We start from the raw sequence: 25,911 nt of genomic DNA, 5'->3' as shown, positions 1-25,911 counted from the left end.
AGCATCTATAATAAAAATCGGACGATCCCAATGCACATCACTTTTTTCTGTCATGATTCATCTGCATGAATGGTAGGTGTCCAATATGTTCAATATCTTCAAGTTGCGAGTCGACGGATTCCGATAATCATATACAGCAAAGAGAAAAAGATAGGTGTATTTATTCCCAGGATGTTTCTACAATTTCACGAACTCTTCGTACATACTCCTTTTTATTTTCTCGATAAAGGTTGGCGGCTTCGGCATTGGCAGGTGAATTCGGGTTGGGATCGTGCAAAAGAGATTGGATACTGGTGAGGATAGCAGCAACATCGTAGGTTGGACTCCAACGATTCTGAAGGATATCGAGACAAAGTTCGCCATTGGCATAGACATTGGGATGGAACATCTTGGAGACGAATTTAACTTGCGGTGGTTTGTTCGGCTAATGAGATGCAGGAAACACACATTAGTAAAGTTCATTCTTCTATGAATGCCGGTTATTTATCTCCTACTTACATAAGTTTCTTCAAATTGAAGTACTAATTTGAAGGTACCGTCTTCAAAAGGAGTATCCGCTATTTGATGGAGGTTAGGATGGATAAAAAAAAAAAGTATAACATATATAATCGTTTATGCCTTACCAGGACCGAAAATTACAGCGTTCCACAGCATGATGTTATCAGAGCAGGGAGAACCTAAGAAATACGTATTAAATGTCTGCCAATTACTGCATGGGATAAACGAAATAGAGAGACTTTACCTGATACACCTCCTAATGAGCCGTGTACAAGGGATCTATGGTCAGTTTCGTTGAGTAAGCGGGAGATTGGTGTGGCGACTTACCTGGTGGATCGCTTTGAAGTCTCTTAAAGTCTCGCATGAGTCTTCTTCTGGTCGGTGTAGACATGGCGATAATTTATGATATAAAAACGAAATAGACAATAAACTATTTCCAACGAACAAAGATGGTTGAATGGAAAGCTGCGCTTCCTTTCTTTTTTTTTTCCTCTGCAGACCAACCAAATGCACTTCAGCAGAGCACGAAAAAGGGCACCGCCCGCCCGATATACGTCATCAACAGTCACAAGATTATCGGAGCTCCAAGTTTGGCTGGTCCACCTCATGCGAGGTTCGCTCATCGTCTGATTTCACACCCAAGAAAGTTTTCCATGGCAGCGTACTATATCAGTAAAATGTATGAGAACGATTATCAATTCCAAATTGCAACCATCTTTGAGTACTCGTTATGGACAGCAATTTATTTATGCAAATGATGGACGAATAGTGTTCGACAGTTGGCCGTTGATAAGGAGATGACTGAGAGTATATGTTGCTTATAAAATAAGTTCCTTTTTGGCAACAGAGTCTGATCACTCTATAGCCCTGAAAAATCCTGCCAACAAACGGCACAATGCAAATGCAGCCTCAATAGCATTAGTTTGGCTGTTCGCCTTTGTACGTGCCCTATTGGACGTAAATGTTTGGTATCGTCCAGGTTGCACGCACTGAATCTTGATATATATGCCGTGTAATTCGTCTTCAACAACGGGCCATTACACCAGCTGCAGTCTTTCGAGCAAGGTCAATAACCTTCAAGTGCTAGATATTTGTCTGTTTCTGCAGACCCACGATATCAGTGTGATACATAGTTTCAGCGAGATTGTTGCTTCATCCAGAAATAGAGGGACGCATTGATGGCTTTCAAGCGCTGGCTGTCATAGTATGGATGGACTGGCGGTAGCGGATCATCAAAGGTAAACGGTCCATCGCCGTCAAGCGAAGCTGCAGAAGACGAAGACGCGGGATCCTCCTCTTGGATATTTCCTTGCGATTCACCCACGACAAGCAGTACGTCTTTATACTTTGCGATATCGATGAACGCAGATTTCCGTGTCCATTCTTTTGGTCGCCATGACTGCTCTTCTACCTTGGCAACTGCATCGACTGTAGCTGCGGAAGGACTGGCCGGAGTTGCTTCCTCCGCAATCACCATTTCAATGTCATCCAGCTGGTCGTTCAGTAACATTATTTCGTCCAGTCCTGAATCCATAGGATCGTCCACAATTTCCGGCTTGGCTATTGACGTTTCGTCCGGTACTGAATCCATAGGATTATACACAGTTTCCGGCTTGGTGACTGATGTTTCGTCCTGAACCACCCTTGCCGGTGATTCCTGTTTCCCCTGGGTTGCTTCGATCAATGATACTTCATCCAGCAGGGCAGCATCGAAAAACGCTTCATCAAGCATGAATTCCGGACTCATTTCCTTCTCCACTGGCATCGTTGTCGCATTAGCTTTTCCCTTGCCTTTATGTTCGTTCCTTGGCATGTCGTAGTCGTTTGGCGGTGGATCGTCATGGTAATCAAAGAAAGACATTTCCTCGTGAAAAAAATCGGCGGTGTCCTCACCAGGAATTCCTTGCGTGATCAAGGCAATATTCGGTATCCATTCATCTTCCAGAGGAATTGCAGGTATTGCAGGCTCGGATGGACCGGGTGTAGAAGCAGGCAATCGTGGTTTGGGCATCACGTTGTCGCGCTCCATTTCATTACTCTCTTCGTTTTCTTTCGATGGACGTGTTTTACGACGTTTGGGAATAATTAGTGCCGGTGCCTGGTTTATTGGTTCGTCCGTGGCCCCGAATGCGGTGTGATACAATCGCTTGTCTTCATTAATCGGATGATGAAACATGTGCTGTTCCATTTGCTTGATTAAAGTAACAAAGTCTTGCGTCCGTTTTGAATGTCCCACCCGTTTGGATGAGCCTAGCTGCGTTTGTAAGGATATATACTTGCGCGCATTTGCAGCGCTGCTTTTGACAGGCCAGAAGCGATCGGAGGCTTCATCGATACTGTTGATACGTTCGCCATAGGTGCTCAGCCTACTCAGGAAATCTTGCAATGCACCGTCTGTCAAAGTACCATCTGATTTTACGCGAGCGGCATCTTCCTTCCGCTTACGACCTCGCTTTCCCGTCGATGGCTGGATATACTGACCAATAACAAGTTCTTTCTTGCATATGACTGGTTTGTAGTTCTCGGGTATCACAGTAGGATTCGGACTAAAGTATTGCAGACGATCGCCTTTGGCCACCGCTTGCTGAACGATCTTGTAGGATTCTCGTGCTTTGTACAGCTTTTTTTCTTCATGCTCGGTCATCAACATCACACAACGACCTTTGCGTTTGCGGCCCGTGCGACCCATTCGCTGAAGCTAAATTTTATTTTGGAGCAAGAAAAATAAATGAGTACGTAAAAAAGTGAAGTCATGCACAGTGTCGCACGTACCATTCTGATAGGAGAGTTTTGAGTATCGTAGCAAACGATCAAGTCCACTTCACCAATATCCAGGCCTTCTTCACCAATGGATGTCGCAACAATAACATTGAGCTCTCCTCGTTTGAAGCGGTCAATGAGCTGTAGCATATTAGCATTAGATAAAGTCTTTTCGACTCGTTCAATTTGATTGGTTATCACTCGCTATACCTGTTGCTGCATTTTTTGATTATGACCCTTCGCACCTGATTTACTGCTAGCTTGACCGACAAAAGATGAACATCGTATGAGAGGTTCATGTTCCGACAATACTTTGACAATTTCATCGACGGAATTACGGAAACTCGAGAACACAATCACACGGGTATCGTTCATGTCCGTATCTTGACCGTTGCTTAAATGCTGGAGAATGATATTGACGAGACATTCGAGCTTTGGATGGCCAATAAATCCACGCTGTTGTTGCTGTTGTCTCAACGTAGTGAGCAGTCGCTTCAGGTGAGAGCTATTCAGGATCCTCTGTTTTACTTGAGACAACGATTTCTTGGCCGCATCTGCCCGCAGACCGTCAAGAAAGCTGTCCGTAGTTTGGAGAAACGGGGTCACACCATGTTGACACAACATATCGTAGGCTCGACTGAGATGCTGGGCTACGGAGAATTCCGAATAAATCTTGCCTTTCAGTTGAGCATTGAAGTTACGAGCCCGTTCGTTGAATCGTTTTTGCGCACTCAGCAAAGAATACGGTGAATTGCGGTCGGCGTTGGTGTCATCGATCGCTTGCAATTTCTTCAACCCTTCCAGGACCGGCTGGAAAATCTCGGTTCGAAATTCTTGTACTGCCTGAGGAACTACACCCGATGCACCTGCGGTGTAATCGAGCTTGACAACAATGTTTTCCACTGTTCGTCCGTGCGAAAACTCTTGAATATCCATCGATGCTTCGGTTCGGATCTGGACATTGGTGATGCGTAAATTGGTAATGACAGTTTGCACGTTAAAAATATTGGTGCCTGGAGTAGCCGTTAATGCCAGCACACGAAAGTGCGATTGACGTCGCGCAATAAGCTTGATGACTTCCACGTACGCATGGTTACCGGTGGCCTTGTGCGCTTCGTCAATGACAATACATGCAACCTTGTCGGCAGGACAGTGATGGGATTGAAGGTCGTTTTGCAGCACTTGAGGCGTCAAGAAGAATACGCGTTTCGACGCCCACAGAGTTTTTCGCGCTGCCGGCGGCATTTGTCCTGTCATTTCAATCGTGTCTTCCTGCGGCAGACCGCAAATTTTGAAACATGCTTCGATCTGCTGAGCAACGAGCGGTCGCGTAGGAGCCATAAAGATGATCTTTGAGCAAGGAAACCATCGCCAGTAATTGTACATAACAACGGCCGCGATAAAGGTCTTTCCCAAACCCGTAGGCAGCGCAACGAGGGTATTCGAGAAAAGGGCTTTTTGGACAATATTCAGTTGGTATAAACGTACTTCGTAGTTAATGGGGTATATCCATGTCGGTAGTGCTTCATGATTCAGCGGGTGAAATGACTCAACATCTCTTGAGGGTGGCGGAGGAGGAGGTTGCGATCGTTCGGTATGCCTTGCTGCCTGATTGAACGTTGTTCTCGTTACTGCCGACTGCGGCGTGGTATTCGGTATAGATGTCGTTGCCAATGGCGCAGATCGTGGTATCGATGGTTGAAAGAAAGACGTCAACTGACTCTGGGGAAGGCTTTGGGAAGACGGCACAGAACGATGACTTTGCTCAGCGGATTCTGCCACTCTCGACAAAGCTTCCACGTCTAGATCGTCGCCAAAGTCACCAAAATCGTCACTGTTCGTTGGTGAAAGCGGTACGTGAGTTGATCGCGACTGGGGCCCGTCCTGCTGTTTTTCGGCCTCCTCAACCGCCGCTAGCAGTTCCGAAGTGAAAAAACTATCATCAAGATCGTCAAATCCATTCATGTCAAACGACTCTGTAATCCAGCAAAGCCGATGAGTGAGCGATTCGAAAAAAACTAAGGATGAGGCACCAGCCGAGGAATTTGGTAAGCGGAGCATGAAAAAAATAGCCTGATTGAGCACATCTGGCACCACTTAAAGTTGAAATTGAGTGCTTACGATCGCCAGGCTAAAGGTGTTGACATCAATGCTGTTTTCGAGTGAAGAAATCCCAATCGATGCATACAATTTTTGTGGAATGCATCACTTGATTTTATTCATATAGCGTTCATTATAGCGAGCATTGAATTCGCTAAAGTGCTGTAACATAATAGGCAAATTAGGACCGAGAAGTATAAGATCCAACTTGAGTCAGTAGTGGTAGAAGGCTGTGGATTAACGCTTTTTAAATGCACCAACATAATAAGTAATTGTGAGGAAAAGGCTGATGTAAGTTTCGAAATGCGCGGGAGGATTGCATGTATAGCATCTTCAGATTAGTTAACCGGGTTCTTATCATATCTCATCTTTTCAAGGCCGAGAAAAGATCTTCAAGGCTTGGACTGCGGAGGGAAAATGTGATGATTCTCATAATGTTTATTCAATAAATGGATGTAAAAAAAAATGTAGAGGGTATGGGACGTCGTATAGTAGATGCGACGAGTGGATATAAATAATTTACAATGTACTGCTATGGGTTTTCTCTCATTCCATCAATTTTCTTGCCATGATTTCATCGTCATCCTGATCCTGCAAACGCTGATGCTGATAATGACGTTTCAAACTTGTCGCATAAACACCGATCGAGCTTGCAAAGTATATCTGCGCCGGTTGTTTTGTTTAGTTTCCCCATGATCAATATACATTTTTTTTTTAAAAAAAAAACTCTGGAAGTACCTGAATAGCGTTGCCTACGAATACAACGACGCCAGAAGCAATCACGAGTTTGTTTATCAGATCTATACAGTATTGTTTATCGTTTCCTCCAGCAATAGGCTTGTTGTGTGGAACAATCACGCGACTGTATGGACTATCTTCCGGCAATCCCGCCATCTTATTCACCAAATCCTGGCAATCGTTAACATAAACATCTTGCTTGACCTTGAAATAGATCCAATACGCCAAAGAGCTGGTGAGAATTAAGAGTACGAAAATCCAGTTCGCCACATGGTAGATGCGCACCACCCTTCGATGTTGCTGAAACGCATCATTTTCAGTACTCGGCAAAAAAGCTTCACAACCCATAGGCTTATTATCAACTCACGAGAACAATCGCTATGATGCCGAACACCGAAGTCACTGCATATCCCATAGTGACGCACGCGAACGCTGCAAACACCCCATTGAATGCTGTATCGGTGAGGGCGGTATCCACCTCCTGGATCGATGTAGCCCACAGGTACATATCTAGTCATATTATTACTAACACACGTCAACCGAAATACAAACACAAAGTATTACCATCGTGCTTGACGAACATGAGAGTAAATAAAGCGAGGTAGACGAGCTATTGAAATACGTGGTAAAAGGGAATGAGCCACCTGAAATCTGCTAAATGGACTCGCCCAAAACTACTGCATGTTAATACTTACACTCAGAATAATGGATATTAGTAGGACGCCGATGCGTACAGGAACGCAGCAACATACTCGCTCACTGACCAAGATCATTTGTTGAGTAAAAGAAAGTTATGCATCGCGAGATTCCCGTTCTACCGTAGATATAACTACGCTGTGTGGCTTTGCGTGTAACCATGATGAGGCTCATCCACCATCAAACAGTTTCGGAGACAAAAATAATCCTTCACCGCCTTGTGCTGCGCAAGTGTCAGATGAATCACTTATCAGAGATTTGTTCGACACCAGTTGAGAGCCTCTTGCCTATTTTATCCAGTTTCTAACTGTGAAGAAACTCTTCAAAACTTGCAGCTGGCTTACTCTCAGATCGAAACGACCACACGTTGGTATCAGATCAGAAAAATCGGTTGTGCTTGCCCGGCGTAAACTCAGACTGTCGCTTTTGTCCTTCTGCGGCCATTGAAACGCTGGAATCACGCCGCTGCTGAATGCTCCCCAAAACTGCCTCCGACAATATATGACAGCAACCCAGCGTCTTGATCCGATGACTGGCTTAAGTGATTTTGCATGCAACACTGTCTTTATCAAATTTCACTCGTTCGGCTTAAGAGTCTCCATCGCACCAAAGTAATTCCTTCCCAGTGCAACTAAAAGAAACCCCATCGAGTTAAAAGAAAATCCTAGCACAGACACCGGTCGATTTCAGAACGCTGGCTTTTCGAATTCCCAATAATGAGGTTATTTTATTATACGTTATATGCTAAGACTAAAAATCAGTTTTGGATAACTCAATTATCACTTTTCTGTGCTTCCCGGGGTAATTTCGAAATCGAGCGGTAAGCTGTAGTTCTATGGACTGAGAACAGTATCCTTTGAATGAGTGCAAGCTGCTTCCTTTGACAGATAATGCAATGGTGTTTGAGTGCTGACTCTGATTTAACATGCAATGGTATTTTTATTAGCTTATCATGTCAATGAACTTAATATCTGAACAATTCCAAAAACTCTAGCATAAGCTACTGGGAAATTATGTTTTATGGCATCGGTTATTGAGCTTGAGACAAAGCATTTTATTAGCTAAAAGAAAAAGAAGGATCGGCGGCTTCCCTACGCAGGTATTAACCTGATCAGGTGTTAGGAGTATAATCTCAGCCACTTGGTATGCTTTTTAGGTCATACTCGAGCACCTCCAGCTGCCGATCATTCGTGTAAAAAATTATGAAATATGACGGTTTTGAAAATGCATAAGATGAAAAAAAGGGTATAAAAAGACGTACGCAATATTAATGACGGTTCGTTGCATGATGTGTCACGACTTACCTTGTGCTATTCTTCAAGCTTTAACATCGACTGTAGCTCCGCCACAGCATCTTCCAGTGCGGCAGTAGCCAACGACGCCAGTGTCGACAGTAGGAGGTTCTACACCGGCAGGACCTTCTTCCAAAAGGGGCCACGTCAAGAATTCATTGGTTTGGTTCTGTTGGAATTGATCGTCTACGATTTCCAAACGCTTGCAGTAGTTGGTCACCTTGTCCCAATCACGTTGCACGTTCTTCAAATCGCGGGACATGTATCTGAAAGATCGCTGGAAGATCTTGCGGTTCACTTCATTGTCCATATGAGGCTTCATTTCCACAAAGTGCTCATAGGCTTCAATAGGCTGGGCAAACATGTAATCGGCGCCACGCTTGACGGCTTTCATGAACTTGGCCACCTTTTCAGGATTCTCTGCAATGAACTGCTCGTTGCCAATAAAGAGAATCTATTATAAAGTAAAAAAAAAGATGAAGATTAGAAACTCGTTGAATAGCGGATAGGGAGGTGTGCCTATGTGTGTGTGCGTGGGGGGGGGGGCGGTCTTGTAAACTTACCGAGCAGAAGCAGCAGCAACCCAGATGAGCCAACTCGTCGATACGGAGCATAGCCACATCGTCGCGGGAACGGCCTTGAGTGACGGACCATTCTTCGAGCTCGACCATTTGAACATTTTCAAGACCAATGCCGGCATCAATTTCACCACGAATGATGGCACGGGTCACATTCATACCCACACGAACTGCGGTATAGTCCTCAGGAGTCATACCATATTGGCGGGTCAGTTCGTCCAACTGGATCTTGCCAAATTCACCGACGTAACCAATGCGTTTGCCGCGCAAGCTCTCAAATTTCTCGGTAATACCGCTCTGGGACTTCAAATACACGACTCCCGTAAATGGTTCATCAAGAAGAGTACCAATAGACTTGATAGGGAAACCACGAGCCTTTCCGGCAATGGTATGGATCATCGCCTTGCAACCGAGGTCAACTTTACCGGAACCAATGATTTCCGTCACATCCGAGGGATCGTTCGGCTCCAAGATAGCCACCTTGACACCTTCCTCTTCAAAGTAGTTCAGCTTCTTGGCCAAAAAGAGAGGCAAATGGTACGGAGTAGCGTGCCAGTTCAACAAGCAAGTGATTTTATCAGTAGACATAGTAACAGGAAAGCGATGGGGAGATGATGGTTTCTTCTCGAGCGACAGTGGAGCTGTCTATTTATAAGAAAATAAATGCAGATTGTGCTAGGGTACCCGAACCATCCAAACTAGATGCAAAGAATATCGAGATGGAACCGGATCGTCTCTTGCCATTGGCAATTTCCTTTTAAGATTATAGACCTACATGGCTGTGTAACATCGCCAACATCCGTACGAGTCCGCAGAGATCCGAACATAACAGCAATATGACCTTAATCGGTTACTGTACCAAGTTTGCAAGCAACAAACAGTCATTTATCATAACATGAATGCGAGCAAGGCTGTTTTAAACTGCCTGCGACAGCGCAGGTGCATTAGCAATGTCTACGACGGCAAGATGAAATATAAGAAAGGAAGAGAAAAAGAATCCATGAATCATTGGATCAAGGGACTCAGCATAAATGGTGGTGGAGTCAGCATATAAGCCTCCTATATTTTCAGTCAGAATCAGCTCAAAAATCTAGGACTTAGCGGGTGTAAATCTCTCAAAAGATGGACCTTTTTGTGTCGGAGTAACAGGTTGTCTTTTCATGGAGTTCTTTCGAAATGGAGTTTCAATAACGTACAATTGAAGATCAAATAATGGACCATGAGTGTCTTTCGAAGGTGCATGAATGACCTAACAGAGTTCATGTACAGCTCATCATATCAAAAGTTCTCAATACATTGGAGTAATTGGTAGACTGATGGGATGATATTATATTTCTTAGCTTTGGAAAAGGTCGCAAAAAAAACGACATAATTATCAGAAGTCGGAAAAGTGGGAAAACGCATTGCAGAATCGTGAGAAGTATGAGTCATAGGAACGCGAACAATCGGAAATTAAGGTATTGCAACTTAGTGCGAGCATCTCAGGACTGCATACCATTATCCGTTTACATATATTGCCGTTGATGGTCATTTCAGCATCAAGATAGCCGATGAATGATGCGACGTAGCTAGCTAAATAAAATTACTCTTCGAACATTTGTTGTGGACTATTCTGCTAACTGTAGCAATAAAAAAGAAGCCTATATTTTTAGGGCTGGAAGTAGTGGCAAAGGAGTATGGTTGATATTTGCCTTGTGCTATATGTAATCAGGATCTTAACCTAAACTATTATCCGGGAGCTTACCTTTGAAGAGCATACGGTAGCTTATTTCGGGAAGACCGACGGTCAACAGGATCTCCTTCTTTAGAGAATAGTGGTCTAACGAAGCAACACTCCCTGTCGTTTGGCAATGCCTATTTGGTAAAGATCAGTACTTGTAGTACCTTACTAAGCTAGTTATGATCACTTTATTATCACTCAAAAATCTGTACTTGTATTATTTGTGGTGTCTAGACTTGATTTTACCAAGATAATCCCGGAAAAAGGTTACTCATTGCCTGCCTAAAATACGTACTAGCGAAATATGCCGCACGTTGCTAACTACTTGCTACCTGCCAACTTGTTCGGAATCAACTTTTTCTTTACACGTGGAGAATAATGAAGATGTCATGTCTTTCATTCCATTCACTTCTACATGGATGCAAAGTGCAGTTTATGAAAAAATGATCCATCATTTTATTTATGCAGGTACGTTTTCATTAATTAGGATTTGTCATTTGCACTTTTTACATCATCTTTCTCTTCCTTCTTATCAGCCGAGTCTGATTCCTTGTTCTTCTTCTCATCTTCAGTGGCCGTTGATACCAAAACTCCCTCTTCCTGCAGGTTATCGATTTTGTTGTTGATTAAGTTGTGCAAAGCGATGACGGCTCGAATCAAACTGGACAGATACATCACAAGAAGTTGATCGTTGGTCTTTGTGCTGAAAGAGTTGACCATTTCAGGGGATTCCAAGCTAGGCAACAAGTTGAAAATATCCTGAAGATTGTAAATGATTTGATGATTCACCGGTAATTTGCCGGCCACGACCTTTTGCAAGTAGTCGCGGATTTCTTCCAGTCGTCCTTGCAATCCAGATAAAGATTCCAATTGTGAATTGATGCGAGTTGAAAGTGTGCCCACTGCGTTATCCTTAATGTCTCGCAATAAGTGCTCCACACCGATTTCTTCAGCCTCTTCAGCCACTATCTCTGAGGGAACATGCATGAACGTCTTCGTTGTTGCCGTGCCATCCTATCCATGATGAAACATAAGTCATCACTCGTCCTTGGTGTTTTCCGAAACTCGCCCTCAACTACTCACATCTTTGATCTCTTCAATGGCAAAGTAAGCATCCGTAGGAATTTCGACATCTTTGGGTTTCACATCGACAATCACCAGCACGGGATTGGGTGTGTATCGTTTGAATAAATCGTTGATCTCCAAATCTGACGAACGAAGCTTCGGTCCACTGTGGTACCATCCAATCAATTTCTCTTTGGCTGTAGTAAAAACAGATTAGTGATCCATGCCCACCATGGCCGAATATAAGACCCGCTTACCGTTTACTTTCTTGAACATGTCATTCATGGCTTCAACGTAGTTATGATCGAGAAACCACACTGAGGGATCTTTCTCATCCTCCTCAAAAGGAACTAACAAACGTTTTCAGCTGAATGGTCCTGTTTGTTGATGCATTTTGCAATGGGGGGACGGATTTACCTGCAAAACTGTTGGATACATTGACGGTCTTGCCCTTTTGCTGTCCAAGTAAAACACCCACGACCCGCTTTCTGGTGTCTTTAGCTACACGGTTGTAGTGATCGGTGGCTGAAAGAAGAACTAAAGGATGCACGTGAACGGTCGTTGCAGACGAAATAGAAGTTGTGGCTGGCATAATGGCTGAATCGTTGGTCCACTGATGGATGAATACGTTGAAAAAGCGTCAGGTCCCGGAGACGGCTTGCTGTGCACACGCGTATATCAAATTGTCTTTGTGACATCATTCTGGCGGTGTTTAAAAATGGAAGCGCTTCTCATGTGAGTGCTCGAGCCCGGCATTGAAGCCAAGCACCCTCTTTTTTTCTTTTTCTAACCCATAGCCATGTCAAATTACAATTATAGCTACATTATCAAGGTATGTATTTTCAGATATTCCTCGTAATGGTTGCTCTAAGATAGTAAAGTAGTATATTATCATCGGCGACACCGGTAAGCCTACAGAAATAGACGCCATTCGAAACCAATTCATCTCAATGCCTTGAATCATCTTTTTTGTCTGCAGGCGTTGGCAAGGTAAGCTACTTTTACTGTTTAACTTGTTCACAAAAAGAAAAGGAATTGTATCGATTGGCTATTTGGATACAGTACCATATGAGAATATCGATACTATCCTTCTTTCTTTTCCTTTTCATTCATCCAGCAATGATATAACTTTTTTGTGTTCCATGGATTGTTCTCCGCAGTGGATCTGATCTTTTTCTCTTTATCGCTTTTTAGTCATGCCTCCTTTTACAGTTTACGGATCAACGATTTATGCCTGCGCACGATCTTACGATTGGGTGGGTAAAAAAAATTACAAGGCTTAACGACAGTTCGGTACACCTCTTAAACATATCATCCACACTATAGTGTTGGTTTTGGAACGAAACACATTAATGTAAACGATCAGCAAATCAAATTACAAATTTGGGATACGGTAAGATTGAATGAGGCATTAAATGAAATCAAAATAAAATAAAATGAAAGCACTTACTTTTCTCTTAAATATCATTGCATTTAGGCTGGCCAGGAATCCTTTCGAACGATCACTCGCAGTTATTATCGAGGAGCAGCGGGAGCATTGCTGGGTGAGTGGAACAAAAATCTAGTGTGACAAGTGTATCCATAGTTGTCTTACCCATTCGGTTTCGTTTTTTGACGTTCCAGTTTATGATATCACAAGGTAAATATTTCAACAGATCTAAAGGATGACCCTTTTTTTAAACCAATGTTAATTTTCTATTTAGACGCGAAACCTTTGAAAATTTGCCGACATGGTTAGAAGGTTGATATTGAAACGTACTTTAGAATATCCTTTTGAGCTAACGTGACGCTGTGCCATATCCAAGATATCCGTCAACACGCCAATCCCAACACTGTGATCATGGTGATTGGCAACAAAAGCGATCTCGAAAGCAAGCGACAAGTGTCAACAGAGGAAGGCGAAAGATTTGCACGCGAAAACGATCTCTTCTTTTTGGAAGCTTCGGCTAAATCAGCAGAAAATGTGGAAGACGCCTTCTTAAAAACCGCCCAGACTATATGCAAGAAAATTCAAAGCGGTGTCATTGATTTATCAAACGAGGTAATGAAACCCGTTACTTGATCAACGAGAAAAAGAGTTCATACATTAACTAATGGGGAAAAAATACAACATCCGGTTTTTTTTTTGGGGGGTTAGACAACGGGCATCAAATTATCCGCGCCTCAAGGTGGTTCGTCACTACCTTCTGCTAATGCAACATCCAACAAAGGCGGATGTTGTTAGACAGACTAGGTGAACAAGCTGCCCATATCATTTAGAACCACTGAAGATTCCCCGATTCCGTATCAATCATATAAAATATAGTTATTTTATTTTCGTCCAGATATGAAGTGCTCTTCATTACTTCCCTCTTTCCCGTGCACCATTTCCTACATACTAAAGCTTAATGCAACCGTATATATGTTACTCCTTGACGTAACTACTGACCCATGGTTTGTCAAAAAAACCCGAGTAGCAGCAAACAAGCTGGATGGGATTGCGAGAACACGAAAAAGCCCTTTTCTACAGCAGGCAAGTTTTGTTTTACTTCACAATGATGCCATTGTTAGATCTGCATTTTGGATTGACGTGTATGGAACATCGTTGCCAAATTAGCAAACACTAAGCCTAGTTATCGATGTGGGATTCATTCTATTAATAGTTGCTACTTTATTTTGAAATGACACTTTGGTATACAGCAACTGCTGTGCTCTTTGACCATAGTAACGGTCATGTTTTAGCTGGTTTTCTTTTTGGGCAGCATATGATATATGTTTGTAAGAGTGTATCCGCCAGTGGCAACAACGCGGTGGAATTAAAGCCAGCTGGTCCAGCCTTCGTACATCATGCAAAGATTGTCAGGGGATGTAGCTTGTTCAATACTTCTTGTGACCTATGGATGAAAAATTTAGATATTAATATTACCTTATTTTCTTCATGTTGAACCAACCTGCTCTGAAACTGTCATCTTGTATGGCACGTTGAAATCCCTTCCTTCCAATTTCGCTTTGATACGACGCATAATGCCCAAAACGTGTTCGCTGCGTTGCATAACACGGACCGGAGCGCCAGTGCGTTCTAATAGAATGGTATAAGTCATTGATTCAAGGAAGGTATGATCCATATTCTCTGTTTATCTACCATGGGGATGGGTATGGACCAATTCCTTCTCGTCAACGCCAGTAGCTTGATGATGTGCTGCATCGGGAATACTTTGTTTTTCCGTCATTTCCGGATACTGGGATCGAGGTTCCGACTGACCGCTGGCGTACATGGACGTATGTTCATTATCACCAGTATCATCGATCGATGCATGTTTGCTCTTTTCCTCTGCAGTCAACACGCTTATAGGTTTCGATTTACGAATATCATCAGCAGAAGAAGCCTTGTTCTCGGGACCGAATTCTTCAAGCGTTTGCAAGGATGTGAACAGTTGTTTTAACGCTTCCCCAATATGGTCCATCGTCTCGATCTATGATTTCCATCAATGATTTCGCTCCCGACAATAGATAAATGTCATCCTACCAGCTGCGAATAGTCGCACACAGACGCCTCCTTAATGAATGAGATGTGTTTTTCAAGCTTGATAAGTGCATCTAACGCAATCTATGCAACATATAAGCATACTGATCCGGCCAGTCATAAATTAGTGATAGGCTTACCTTGGCACTTTCTTGCGCTGGCTTCATTTCATTATCTGCGTTGGTATCCACAATCGTAATGGATTCTAATAACGGACCGACGCCATCCACAGGCGATTTCACTTCCGCCACCAGTTTAATCACATTGACAAGCTTGTCTTTGACGGTGTGAAGCACCGTAGAGGGAACCACAAACTGGGAGCGAATCATTTCAAAATGAATATAAAGCTCCACATCAGTGAGATCGTTGTCATACATACCGTTTTCTGGGTATCTTGAGGAGTTTCGTTGACATCTCTATGGGATAACGTATTAATGAAAAACAGCCGTTGGTAAATTCTCTTCCATTAATTTTCTTACTCTTCAATTAGGATTTGCAAGTTTTCTTCAATTTCTTTTGCAAATAGCATGGCTTGGGTATAGTTCTCCCGACAACTGTCGAGTTGAAGAATGCTGTTGTACAACTCCATGATCGTGGTACACTAGCATCGCCCAGTATGAATATGCGCTTTCACTATCTTTTATTGTGATTGAAAGTTAGTTTACCTTTTCCTTTTCGAGTCCATAAGCCCTCTTCCACTGGGATTGGATCATTGGCCATTTAGAATCTTTCGGTGACACGCTATCCAGCTGCTCACAAGTCTTGTCCAAAGATTCCAATTCGATTCCCAGCAGCCGCAGTTTTTCAGCAGCATCTGAGAGCTGGACAATAAGCTACATGATATAACGGGTTAGCAAATATTGAGATATCTCTACAGTAAAAACATCCCAACCTGGCTACGTAGAAGTGGCGTGTGAGTCTGTACATAAGGCGCATTGTACCATTCAAAGCGGGCAATGTCCGCATGGTATTGTTTCATGGATCGGTCATACTTTTCCATGTATTGATATGCCTATGCATCTACTTGTTAATAAACAGAATCAAACGTTGGCTCAAACTGGCGATCGAAATACTACCTTTTCCATAATGAGTTGTTCCGTCATCAAGCTGCACATCTCTTTAACAATGTCGACCGAGGAAGTAGTGGGTGCGTCTTGGTTCACGGATAACTGAAGACTTAACCTGTTTCGCATGACGGATAAAAGCTGATTGGACGCAGGAATGTAGATATGCAAAATGAAAAAGCTGGCCATCGCAGACAAACTGTGACTAATCACAGGATTGGACGCCATGCTCCAGGCAATGATCAACGGTGGTACCGAAGCATGGGGTGGAATGGCCTGGAAACATTTCTGGATCTCTTGCAGTATATTCAGGAACAGCTATAACAATGCATTTTTTTAGCCGCTGTCACCTTTATGTCACTCATTACATAATTTCTTACTGTTTGTTTGTACAACATGTACTGCAGAACAATCGGATCGTCCATCATCTGGTTTAGTGGAATCAAGCATGTAAGAACATGAGAGCAACCAAAACATCATTGATCTGAAAAAGTCTTATGAACGATCACATACCTCGGCTGCCATGCATGCATAATCCAGTGCATGGAAGGTATCCAATATCAACGCCAAGGGACCAGATATATGGGGTTGTTGCTTATAATCTCTCTGTTTGTAGAGCATACTGTTAACGGCGTTCAAAACATTGACTCAATGGAGTTTACCATCTGCTCCGGCGTCAAGTTGCGAAGTGTGGTAATCATCGCTTCCAAACTCTCTGCTGAAAAGAATTCAAGCTGCTCGCAAATCGAAAAGCATGCCTCGTCCAATTCAAGCAAGGTAGGCGTCATTATTGACAGACAATCCAGAACTCGAGTTTCGCGTTCTCCCAAGAACTCCACAAGTCGATGACCTCCCCAAATATCTAAATAGTCTAGCGTCAGTATGATAACCACCCAAGCACACTTTCAGACATTCCAGTATTACCGCGTAAAGACGATAGATATACCCGCCAGTAGGAGCTGAGGGCCAAAAGGCCTACGTCTTCATGGTACGGTAAAGAGAAAATGCTCAGACGACATTTCCCTTCCTTGGCCAGCAATTGCCCTTTCAAGATAGCATTAGTTTCCTGATCATCATCGTGGGGTTGGTCAATTTCTTCGTTGGCTAGACGACGCAGCAGAGTTTCCACCGTCGGCATCGAATCCAGCATGGCCAAGGTACGAGTCTCATGGTCACACATCATCCTCCATCGCTTCTGTGTTTGTCGCAGCGCTGCTTCAGCACCGTTTCCACGGCTGTTTGCAGATTGGAAACCGAGGACTAGCGGCCTAACGTAAGCCAAGTACTGCAATAACGCATTGCTAAAACTATAGGTTCGACTTTCCAGCGTCTGTAGAGCGGGCGAAGTCCTTTTGCTGTGTAATCGTGACAATACTTGCTCGGCTAAAGGTTTCGCAAATCGGTGTTCGACCAAGTTGGCCAGCATGCCACCATACATTTGACACGTGTCTTGTTGCAGCACTTTGCCTTGCAATGGTTCTATCAGCTCTCGATACGTTCGGATCTCTTCCTCACACTCGTGATAAACAGCATTTCTTTGGTCAATCCACAGGTTGACTTTGCTGGTAAACTCCCTGTAAATGTCCACACAGGCTCTATCATCGATGGTCTTTGGGATTACGTCCCGCTCAAGCCCCTTTCGGGATATAACGTCATTGAATTGCTGCGGTTTCTACAGGAAAAAAGATATTCCTGTCATTCACTGCGTGACATTCAATGTTTACCGTGAGCCAACTTGCCTTTACCATGTCGATAGCGATTCGATGGTTCGCGTGCCAAGACCGACACCGAGCTAATATATCGTGAAGACGATCCTTTGCACCTTCGAGACGATCCTCGACATTGGTAATGATGTTCATTTCATCCTCATCGCTATCATCCTCGATTAACAGTTGATCAGCACTCGATTTAGCCGACTGAATGAGGTCCGCCAATCCGGAGAGTGTGTCGGATACTCTTGCCTCCATTGTCTCGTAGTGGGATCTTTTCTCAGCTAAACAAGACAGATCACTTTTTAGAATGCCATGAATCCGTAGTATCAAAAAGCACAAGTACATACTTAAACGGGAGGCGATGAGGGCAAGGTTCGCTTGAATCTCGGTCATTTGACGTTCTTCTACTTCTTCGGCTTCGTTTTCCCAATCGACCAATGGATCGTAGACAAAGGCATCCAAAAGTGTCAGAAGCACTTCTTTGTGCTTACGCAGCACGCGCATCGTCTCTTCCGCTGCTGTACGGAAAACACCATCCACGCCAGTGATGCCAAGAGCATTGAATAAATTTTGCGTGAGACGATAAGGCACCAGTTCAGGAACACGTAACCGTTTGCCTTTTTCAAAGCACACATTGTAATCGATGTGAATTATCTCGCCGGTTTTGTAATCGACCATGATGTTGTCGAGATGTCGATCGCCCAAGCCGATAATATAACCAATCATTGACATGACAGCAAGCGATCGGCTAAAAGAATTCGTTTTCTGAAGCCATTCCGTGGCATCCACACTGTTGCACCATATCTCCCTCGCCAACAGCTCGCCGGGGCTTTCCTTGACTAAATCCATAAACACTTTCTTCAACACATGTTTGGGCCAATGTTTTCGATTGGCGGTGACACGCAGTCCCTCGGCTTTGAGAGCCTTGGCGACCTTGTCCATGAATATTTCAGTCGGGATACGTGGTTGGGCGGGCGGTGCCACTTTATCAGGGGTCTCGTTGGCCAATAGCATTTGACCAAGGTGTTCCTGCTTTTGCCATCGCTTGTAGAGCGCAAACAAAGGCACCGCATCGTTCACCCATTGAATCATTCCTGAATGATCGCTCAGAGGGATCACAGCGTAGGTACGTGCTTTCATGCCACGCGTAGCTGTCGCTCGATCTTCCACAAGCACTCCATTGATCGTACGTAGTAGTTGCATGATACGTTCATCCAGGTGAAGATCCTCCAATCCTTTAAACAGGTACGAGTACTTTTTGCCATCCGTGCCCACCACTTTTAGCTTCTTTGGTCGCGTCTTGGTCGGAATGATCACTACACTCGTGCCAAAGGTCTGGATAAAGCACGACGCGTGACTATCGTGGATGCCAGGCAAACCGATCACCGTGTTCTTTAGACCTGCCAGATACGGTGACACATCCTTGAGCTCCAAAAGTCGCACTTTATGAGATTCTGCAATGAGTTGGCGATGCAGCTAACAAAGAGGTACAAAGTTTATACGAGCGTTCATCATTTCACGTAAGAATAGTTCTACCAGTTACCTTTTGGAAACGTTCCCAGCCAAGACGATGTTCTTCCATGGATTTCGGTTTTTGCAGTAATTCAAAGGCTTGCTGTATTTCGTTTCCGTATGTTTCACAAAACCATTCTTCATGATGCGTGCGGGAGGCACTATTGACGGTAGCGGTCATCAGCTTTTCGATCGAATTAACAATGAATTTCATCACGCTATCATAGTTGTCTCGGAAGATCTTTTGGCATTGAACGTTTTCCAAGTCCATTTGCTTTAGACGAATCACTTCATGCTCCAGCTTTTGAAACTGTTGCATCACGTCGAGTTGCAGAGAAGCAATCTTGTTAATCCACTTTTCTTCCCAGAGCACGGTAATCTTCTCCAGTTCTTCGGCCATCCGTCGCGTAGAATTCCATAAAACCGCGTTTTTTTGCATCATCTGACTGGCAATGGTATCGAGCACGAGTTTGGCTTCACGACTTGTTTTCGACGACGTGTAGCCAACAATAACATCGTACACAATATGTTGAGGATCGTCATTGCATATACGGCTGATGAGTCTTCCAATAATCTGCCGAACAAACTCGGCAGGATGGTGCAATCGGGAGAAAAGTTGAGGAACAATCTGTTTCCATGGTTCAATGTTCACCGTTTCAACATGTGTCAGAAACAAATCTTGCAATGCTTCTCCGTATTTCACCAACAGCCGCAGTAAACGCAACGTAGCCGTCATTACGCTGGACGTAGAAGTTGAAGACAATCCCTTTTCCTGCGTACAGCGGACAGCGTTAACAGACTGACTCCCATCCTGCGCAAGATTTGTGAGTCGTACCTTGTTCTGATATTTATCCAGTGATAAGTGTTGGAAATAGGCCAACACTGCGCTACGGAACCGTTGTAGGATCGCCTCTTGCAATTTGTTTAGAGTGTCGATCACTGTTTCTTTGCATTCGTTACTCATATCAGGGGCAATGTGAGTGAAAACGTGGTTGAGTGAAGAGGATTCTTTAAAGCCCTGCGATCCTACATCAGCCGATTGATCTTGTAAAAACTCTAGCAAAGCCTGGCGAAAGATAGATTAGAACGAACAGAGACCAAAAGAACCCCACTTCAAGTATGTCAGTTATCGTCTTTCATCTTACCTTTTCTATATCGGTGATTTTGCCATGAAGCCGTCCGTTTGCCTCTTCACTCTCCAGTGCAGCACGCAGATGGTTGCGAACCCAGAGAATGGCAGCAAGTTGAGATTCTTCACGCGACAACTCGTTGAGCATTCTCCATCCCTCTTTGTAGTGATGCGTAGCATATTCGAACCATACATCTGCAGAACTGGATGATTTTTCGACCGCTTTTTCAAAGGCGGAATCGATGGCTTGTTCGACAGGAGAATACAGTTGGTTTGCCGATGGCGTGTCCGTCGACGACAAGTTCATCAAATGTTCGGTTAAAGAAATCGTATCATTTTCAGGGGCATTATCCAGTAGTTTCGCAATCTTGACGCACACTTTGCTTTGCAGCACAGCGTATTCGGGGCTCGACTCGGTGCTCTGAAGAATGGTGTGGAAAGTATCCACAGCAGCGCTGTAGTGTGACTGGGCTAGCAGCAGTTTGGACCTCTCGTACAACGTATCCATTGCCTCGCTGTCGGTCTTAGCGACACTGTCCAACCAACGTTCGGCCGTGGCAATATTGCCTTGTTTCCGTGCCACTTTGGCTACATGCAGCTGGATTTCTTTGAGGTAGGGCGCCGCATACGTTAGATCCATATCATTCAGGTTATTGCGGAAACAATTCGTTAAACGGTTCCAGATTTTTGTTTCAGGTAAAGAAGCGATCGATGGAGCATGATGGCTGAAATGAACCCAATCTTGGGCTTGGAACAGAAGCTTTTCGGTGGTGGTCTGCTGCAGCTGGTATTCCAGTATTTTGCATCGGTCCGACAGGACATCTTGACTGAGCGTGAGCCATAGCCGTTGCGCCAAAAAATCATTGATATCTTCGTTGGTTGTCGTTGAACTGTTCGTCATCCCCAACCAGTGCCGGTACCGTTCAAGGCTAGCAATATCGAGCGACGACTCTATCGAAGTATTGTCGATGTACGATTGCAGATCGCCCAGAGTGAAATCACTGTGATTCGTTTGCAACTGCTCCTGCTGATGGCTAAATTCCATCAAACTCTTAAAAACGGCGTCACTGAACATCGATGTATTATCACCGCACAGCTTCTCAATCTGCTCGTAATCCTCCAGAGAAGCATAAAAGCGAAGTGTCTGAAAAACACAGCCCATTAGTATACCGATTTTCATCGAAAAAAAGGACAAGCACATACTTCAGCATTCAGCATCTTGATGATACCAAAGGGATCATTGTCGACATGCAAATCCATCCGTTGGAGGCTTTTGATGGCCGCTTCATCATGACCCTGAAGAAAATGAACAGATCAGTATTTGGATTTCAGCTGCGGTCAAAGGAAAAACTTACTGAGGCAAACATGGCAGCGATATGGAACCAGGACACGGACTGACTTTGGGATTCATAAGAAGCTATTCTTCCTGGTGAGTAATCCATGGAATAGTTCTTCAAAATGACCTTGTGCAATACCTTTTGGAAGAGGTCCGATCAAAAATCGAAACGTATAATGCTCCAAGAACGATGGCTTGATGTGTGCCATCTTTCGAATTAAGCGTTTGTACCAGGAGTGGAAACCCTGAATAATGTCTGCTTGCTTTTGGCGGATGCAGGTATGCACTGGCAAGTTCCACTTTGTGAGCTTCATTGTTTGTAATTTCCATGTATTTAATTTGTTTACCTAATTCTCGTAGCAGTATATTGGTATCCATAAACCATTTGGTTTCATTTTCTGGCACCTGTTCCGTAAGCGATGCTTCTCGCTCTTTTAGAGTCTGTGCAGAGAAAAAAAAAGGGTCCACTTTCAGTCATTTTACCGCGGGATGCAATTCTTGATGAATACTTACCTGGAGAGCGTGGCGAACGAACAAGTCATTATCTCCAATGAGTTTGGCGGCGCGGATCATATTTGGACGTATCCTTGAAAAATAATCTTGACATGTTTTACGGTTGCCTCTGAAGAATAATAAACTTGGTCTTGGCACGGCCGGTAAAGCACCAGTGGTGCAACCTTCCGATGCATTGTAGATTTGTGTTTCCAGTCGATCCAACAGCACCAGCAAATGTTGCAAATGTTGTCTAGAGGCCATCATATGAGTCCCTGCACAACTTAAAACACTGATGGCAACTTGCCTGTTGCATTGATCGTCTGCTGTAACTAATGCGTCCAGTTGCCGTTCAAAAGCTGCAAATGTCTGAAAGGAATTTAGCGAAATGACCCACGGCAAAACTTTCTTGCACAGACTACACACCTGTTGAGGCCCTCCAAAGGGTGTCCTTAAGCGAGCTAGGATGCAATAACGCGCAGATTCCCATATCGCCCAATAATACAGCAGAGACTGCGAATGATTGATAAGGTTGACCATCTCCGTATTTCCGCTACCTGAAGTGGATGCTGCAAGTAAACAACTGGACTACTGTTGAGGGAGGTCTTTGGCCAAGTACGAACCTTCTTTTACATCTTCATAGATGCTAGTGCTCTGCATATTTTTCAGTGAGCTACAGTTATGGAAGAGTCGTTTCGCCCAGTCTGCATCTTGAGTAGTATTTGGATCAGGGTGATTGCCACTGACATTGAGTAAAAGCTTGGTCATTCCCAGATTGCGCATGACAATCTCATAGTGTGCAGGACGAAACGATCCTGTATGTGGGGTAGCCATGCATATTTTCTAAACAACAAAGAGCATGTGAGATGTGTCGAACAGTGTAAAACAAATTAAAATAGTTACCTTAATATTGGAAAAAGCCGCATTGCCTTGTTTAGCGATATCAGCAAGCAGGAATATGTTGAGCTGATCAAGCAATTGTTTGCTAATTTTCTGGATTTCGCCGCATGTATCATCCACCCTGTGAATGCAGATTAAGTACAAGAGATGTTGTCCATATCAACTGGTCACTTACCCTCGTTGTACCAAGGAAATAGCAGGCAACAGAATATCCGTCGATCGGTATTCTTGGCAATACTGCGAGATTAAGTGGAGTAATCGTCCTTTGACATGGTTATTCCGTTCGTGATCTAGCAAACAATGCATCAGAAGATATTCGTGAGCAAAGATTTACCGACGAAGATACCTGTTGCATGGATGATCCGAATAATGATATCTCGCATGTCGGACTCATTCAATTGCACGGTGGGCTGTTGCAGCATTTGTTCGACAAAATCACAGATGGCTTGCCGAGAACGAAGTGTCAATGCATCCCAGTGATCGGCACAATCTGCTATAAGAGCAACTTGCAATGATAATTCCTCTGCTGCCATCCGGGAGCTTCTGTGTGCGACAGCAAGTATTAGTAAGGGTTCAAGACAGCATACTGTATCGATGGTAGCTTACTTTGTCCAAAAGTCAATCAGCATTTGTAAACAAGTATCAAACATGTCGAAACATCGATATTGCCATGTTTGACATAACATTCGTAGAATGGCCCCAATATGCTGTTCTCTGCCAACAGACCAAATGGTAGCCATATCCAGCAGAATATAACCGTAGAAAAGGGCATTCAGTACGTTTGAAGACGCAGTAGAGGCCGATGGTCGATGAGTATTTTTGTACTGCGGTAAATGGGTATCAGTTTGCGTCACCAGGTTTGACAGTTGCCGAAATGGAGACATGAGATCAATGGTTGAATAGCTAGAAAACACTTCGGCAAGCGTACTGTGGAGTTTTTCAACGAGTTTTTCGCTAACAGGTGCCGTAATATGATTGCTGCCGGCAAGACGAATGAGTACACGGAATAGAACGAGGATATCGGCGTTCAATGACTTGTCGGTCGGATGCTCAGTGCGCCATCGAAACAAAGGCGAACTGTCCACATCGAGAAGGTACATGATTTTCTCAGCATCAATATTGGGCGAACAAGCATGAATCGTCTGTATTCATCATGTTAAGACACTCATTGTTATAATGATTATACGAATTGGTGGGACATCCTTACCCGCATCAGCATTTGCACAGAATGTGTTGGACCAGAAACCGTGTTCAACGACAAGTAGTGAAATACGCGAGATTGATAGCCCTGAAACGATTCCGGCCGAATAGATACCATCTGTAAAACGATTTGATCGGCTAAACACAGCACGTTAGCAATGTAACCCGATAGTTTTAAAAAGGTGGACGACGTACAGATGTGAAGCCAGTGGGTATCTGGGGAAGCATTCATGGCTTTGATGAGAAATTCGATGGTTTTCGGCCGCAAGGCATCCAGCATACGCCCTGCTACATCGTTTGCGTCTTTCTTTGAACGTGCATCAATGAGCGGAATAACGGTCTCGAGGATTTCGTGGAAACATCTATGATATAAAAAAACAATTAAGTCAAGATGGTTCTATCTGCACCCAGCAGTGGTCATACCGTAAAAGGTTCAAACAGATTCCCCATTTGGACTGAACCGTGGTCGATTCAGCCGGTGCTGTGGTCTGAATCTGATGTAAAAAGCCCTCAATGTCGCTCAAAAAGTGCTGCATCAATTCAGATGCGAACGGCAAGTGATTGTCCCAGAATGATTGATACCGTTGAAAGGAGTCTGAGCAAATCGATGGGTAAGTATAACGAATATATTTAGGTTCGACTCTGCGAAATTTACCAAGGATAGCGGCTCGTTTCTCGTCGTCCAAATCAGCATTGACGTCAATGTACCATCCAATCAATAAATCAATGATATCCTATAAAAATCACATCCAATGTCACCGTTCCTTCCTTTTTAGTAATCCCAAGGGTCGGTACCTGAAATTTGGCAGCAAAGGCATTGTGGCAAAGCGACGCAATGGTGTTGAGAGCACGCAGGATTTCTGGAAAGTAATCCGATGTATCCATCGCATCCAATACCGAACTGATATTGGCAAGTAAAGCTGGCGCCGTGATTTGAAGTGCCTGACAGCTGATGCTTCTGGTCCCGATTTCTGTCAAAAGCTGAAATAACATGGATTGATGTAAGATAAATGAGTCCTCAAAATTAAACAAGACAATAGGCCAAGTACCATATTGAACGTGCGCAGGTACCACATTGTTCGTTCTCGTTCTTTTGCTCGGGCTGTGGCGCTGATGGTCTTATCAAGCGTGCACTGATTGGTGTTTTCCAATAACCAAGCTAATGGTACGTCAATACGATTATTGTTGCCACCAATCACAGCGACAATCTTTGCACACGCCTGCTTCAGTGCCAGTGGCGCCTTGGCCACTTCAAAGATCAGTCTTAAACCAGGTCCGTATAGGCATTCGCCTATGAGATGCGTGCATTCGCGCCGAAAAGGCAAAAGATCGGCGCCTTCCAAATCGCGGTATTCGTCCAACAGAGCCAGCAGTTGTTTCGCACTCGTCAAGCGACGCGAAAAAGTGGTATCATCGTCGTCTTGAAACACTCGTCGCAATAATGCTCGTAATTCTTCAGGGTTGCGTCTTCGGATCGAGAATGAAGACGGCATGTCTTGCGCTAGCGCTGCATTGGAAGCATGACTCGGGCTGTTACCGTGCGATCCTCCATTATACTGTCCGCTGCGATTCCGTCCAGGGGTTCCACCATTTCCAGTTCTCCTCGACGACATTATC

The 25,911-nt window shown here is 44.0% G+C and overlaps 7 protein-coding genes across 7 annotated transcripts; 1 reads left to right on the top strand and 6 right to left on the bottom strand.

The window, feature by feature from the left end:
- Positions 1 to 45: 45 nt before the first annotated feature.
- Positions 46 to 996, bottom strand: BYT42DRAFT_351410 (ubiquitin-conjugating enzyme E2 2). The gene is made up of 5 exons (XM_051563187.1): positions 826 to 996; positions 743 to 754; positions 624 to 677; positions 499 to 557; positions 46 to 424 (listed from the first exon to the last, which is right to left on the bottom strand). The coding sequence occupies exons 1-5, from the start codon at positions 887 to 889 to the stop codon at positions 161 to 163; spliced, it is 453 nt and encodes a 150-aa protein (XP_051422964.1). The 5' UTR covers positions 890 to 996; the 3' UTR covers positions 46 to 160.
- Positions 997 to 1,221: 225 nt separating this feature from the next.
- On the bottom strand, positions 1,222 to 5,316 carry BYT42DRAFT_515772 (uncharacterized protein). The gene is made up of 3 exons (XM_051565208.1): positions 3,469 to 5,316; positions 3,271 to 3,399; positions 1,222 to 3,196 (listed from the first exon to the last, which is right to left on the bottom strand). The coding sequence occupies exons 1-3, from the start codon at positions 5,221 to 5,223 to the stop codon at positions 1,634 to 1,636; spliced, it is 3,447 nt and encodes a 1,148-aa protein (XP_051422963.1). The 5' UTR covers positions 5,224 to 5,316; the 3' UTR covers positions 1,222 to 1,633.
- Positions 5,317 to 5,769: 453 nt separating this feature from the next.
- On the bottom strand, positions 5,770 to 6,945 carry BYT42DRAFT_571046 (uncharacterized protein). Its single transcript, XM_051568453.1, has 5 exons — positions 6,792 to 6,945; positions 6,661 to 6,706; positions 6,464 to 6,606; positions 6,097 to 6,396; positions 5,770 to 6,021 (listed from the first exon to the last, which is right to left on the bottom strand). Exons 1-5 carry the CDS (start codon positions 6,867 to 6,869, stop codon positions 5,905 to 5,907), a joined length of 684 nt encoding a protein of 227 aa, XP_051422962.1. The 5' UTR covers positions 6,870 to 6,945; the 3' UTR covers positions 5,770 to 5,904.
- A 760-nt stretch (positions 6,946 to 7,705) lies between these two features.
- BYT42DRAFT_571045 (NMT1/THI5 like-domain-containing protein) lies at positions 7,706 to 9,350 on the bottom strand. The gene is made up of 3 exons (XM_051568452.1): positions 8,648 to 9,350; positions 8,097 to 8,538; positions 7,706 to 7,969 (listed from the first exon to the last, which is right to left on the bottom strand). Exons 1-2 carry the CDS (start codon positions 9,248 to 9,250, stop codon positions 8,110 to 8,112), a joined length of 1,032 nt encoding a protein of 343 aa, XP_051422961.1. The 5' UTR covers positions 9,251 to 9,350; the 3' UTR covers positions 7,706 to 7,969; positions 8,097 to 8,109.
- Positions 9,351 to 10,784: 1,434 nt separating this feature from the next.
- Positions 10,785 to 12,182, bottom strand: BYT42DRAFT_571041 (maintenance of mitochondrial structure and function-domain-containing protein). The gene is made up of 5 exons (XM_051568451.1): positions 11,865 to 12,182; positions 11,705 to 11,797; positions 11,466 to 11,644; positions 10,919 to 11,396; positions 10,785 to 10,850 (listed from the first exon to the last, which is right to left on the bottom strand). Exons 1-5 carry the CDS (start codon positions 12,037 to 12,039, stop codon positions 10,843 to 10,845), a joined length of 933 nt encoding a protein of 310 aa, XP_051422960.1. The 5' UTR covers positions 12,040 to 12,182; the 3' UTR covers positions 10,785 to 10,842.
- A 495-nt stretch (positions 12,183 to 12,677) lies between these two features.
- BYT42DRAFT_496732 (ras family-domain-containing protein) lies at positions 12,678 to 13,671 on the top strand (the record flags this gene model as incomplete). The annotated part of the gene is made up of 7 exons (XM_051564444.1): positions 12,678 to 12,703; positions 12,774 to 12,840; positions 12,925 to 12,991; positions 13,071 to 13,086; positions 13,151 to 13,188; positions 13,253 to 13,488; positions 13,585 to 13,671. The coding sequence occupies 7 exons, from the start codon at positions 12,678 to 12,680 to the stop codon at positions 13,669 to 13,671; spliced, it is 537 nt and encodes a 178-aa protein (XP_051422959.1).
- A 571-nt stretch (positions 13,672 to 14,242) lies between these two features.
- On the bottom strand, positions 14,243 to 25,907 carry BYT42DRAFT_614302 (uncharacterized protein; the record flags this gene model as incomplete). Its single annotated transcript, XM_051571842.1, has 36 exons — positions 14,243 to 14,320; positions 14,378 to 14,505; positions 14,569 to 14,899; positions 14,953 to 15,033; positions 15,090 to 15,263; positions 15,329 to 15,365; positions 15,429 to 15,550; positions 15,615 to 15,782; positions 15,842 to 15,961; positions 16,026 to 16,331; positions 16,394 to 16,441; positions 16,527 to 16,619; positions 16,676 to 16,875; positions 16,938 to 17,685; positions 17,759 to 18,006; positions 18,073 to 19,201; positions 19,269 to 20,009; positions 20,073 to 20,303; positions 20,383 to 21,510; positions 21,570 to 21,662; positions 21,722 to 21,783; positions 21,842 to 21,988; positions 22,050 to 22,143; positions 22,216 to 22,563; positions 22,621 to 22,751; positions 22,818 to 23,037; positions 23,098 to 23,215; positions 23,270 to 23,384; positions 23,441 to 23,637; positions 23,701 to 24,236; positions 24,302 to 24,432; positions 24,490 to 24,656; positions 24,718 to 24,889; positions 24,950 to 25,028; positions 25,090 to 25,275; positions 25,344 to 25,907. The coding sequence occupies 36 exons, from the start codon at positions 25,905 to 25,907 to the stop codon at positions 14,243 to 14,245; spliced, it is 9,471 nt and encodes a 3,156-aa protein (XP_051422958.1).
- Between the last annotated feature and the right edge of the window lie 4 nt (positions 25,908 to 25,911).

Source organism: Radiomyces spectabilis (genome assembly GCF_025331425.1).
Source record: "Radiomyces spectabilis strain NRRL 2753 chromosome Unknown BYT42scaffold_7, whole genome shotgun sequence".
Taxonomy (NCBI): domain Eukaryota; kingdom Fungi; phylum Mucoromycota; class Mucoromycetes; order Mucorales; family Radiomycetaceae; genus Radiomyces; species Radiomyces spectabilis.
This window is presented reverse-complemented; position numbering and strand designations above follow the sequence as displayed.

Excerpts from the sequence above, each read along its gene's own strand:
- BYT42DRAFT_571045 (XM_051568452.1), bottom strand. The coding sequence starts at position 9,250 with ATGTCTACTGATAAAATCACTTGCTTGTTGAACTGGCACGCTACTCCG. Across the intron at positions 8,539-8,647 it reads GTTGCTGCTGCTTCTGCTCG|ATTCTCTTTATTGGCAACGA; the intron begins GTAAGTTTACAA and ends ACTTTATAATAG.
- BYT42DRAFT_351410 (XM_051563187.1), bottom strand. The coding sequence starts at position 889 with ATGTCTACACCGACCAGAAGAAGACTCATGCGAGACTTTAAGAGACTT. Across the intron at positions 558-623 it reads CGCTGTAATTTTCGGTCCTG|CGGATACTCCTTTTGAAGAC; the intron begins GTAAGGCATAAA and ends TCCATCAAATAG. Across the intron at positions 425-498 it reads TTCAATTTGAAGAAACTTAT|CCGAACAAACCACCGCAAGT; the intron begins GTAAGTAGGAGA and ends GCATCTCATTAG.
- BYT42DRAFT_571041 (XM_051568451.1), bottom strand. The coding sequence starts at position 12,039 with ATGCCAGCCACAACTTCTATTTCGTCTGCAACGACCGTTCACGTGCAT. Across the intron at positions 11,645-11,704 it reads CATGTTCAAGAAAGTAAACG|CCAAAGAGAAATTGATTGGA; the intron begins GTAAGCGGGTCT and ends TTTTTACTACAG. Across the intron at positions 11,397-11,465 it reads CCATTGAAGAGATCAAAGAT|GATGGCACGGCAACAACGAA; the intron begins GTGAGTAGTTGA and ends CATCATGGATAG.
- BYT42DRAFT_571046 (XM_051568453.1), bottom strand. The coding sequence starts at position 6,869 with ATGATCTTGGTCAGTGAGCGAGTATGTTGCTGCGTTCCTGTACGCATC. Across the intron at positions 6,607-6,660 it reads CATGTTCGTCAAGCACGATG|ATATGTACCTGTGGGCTACA; the intron begins GTAATACTTTGT and ends TAATATGACTAG. Across the intron at positions 6,397-6,463 it reads GCATCATAGCGATTGTTCTC|CAACATCGAAGGGTGGTGCG; the intron begins GTGAGTTGATAA and ends GATGCGTTTCAG.
- BYT42DRAFT_515772 (XM_051565208.1), bottom strand. The coding sequence starts at position 5,223 with ATGAATGGATTTGACGATCTTGATGATAGTTTTTTCACTTCGGAACTG. Across the intron at positions 3,400-3,468 it reads ATCAAAAAATGCAGCAACAG|CTCATTGACCGCTTCAAACG; the intron begins GTATAGCGAGTG and ends AATATGCTACAG. Across the intron at positions 3,197-3,270 it reads AAAACTCTCCTATCAGAATG|CTTCAGCGAATGGGTCGCAC; the intron begins GTACGTGCGACA and ends AATAAAATTTAG.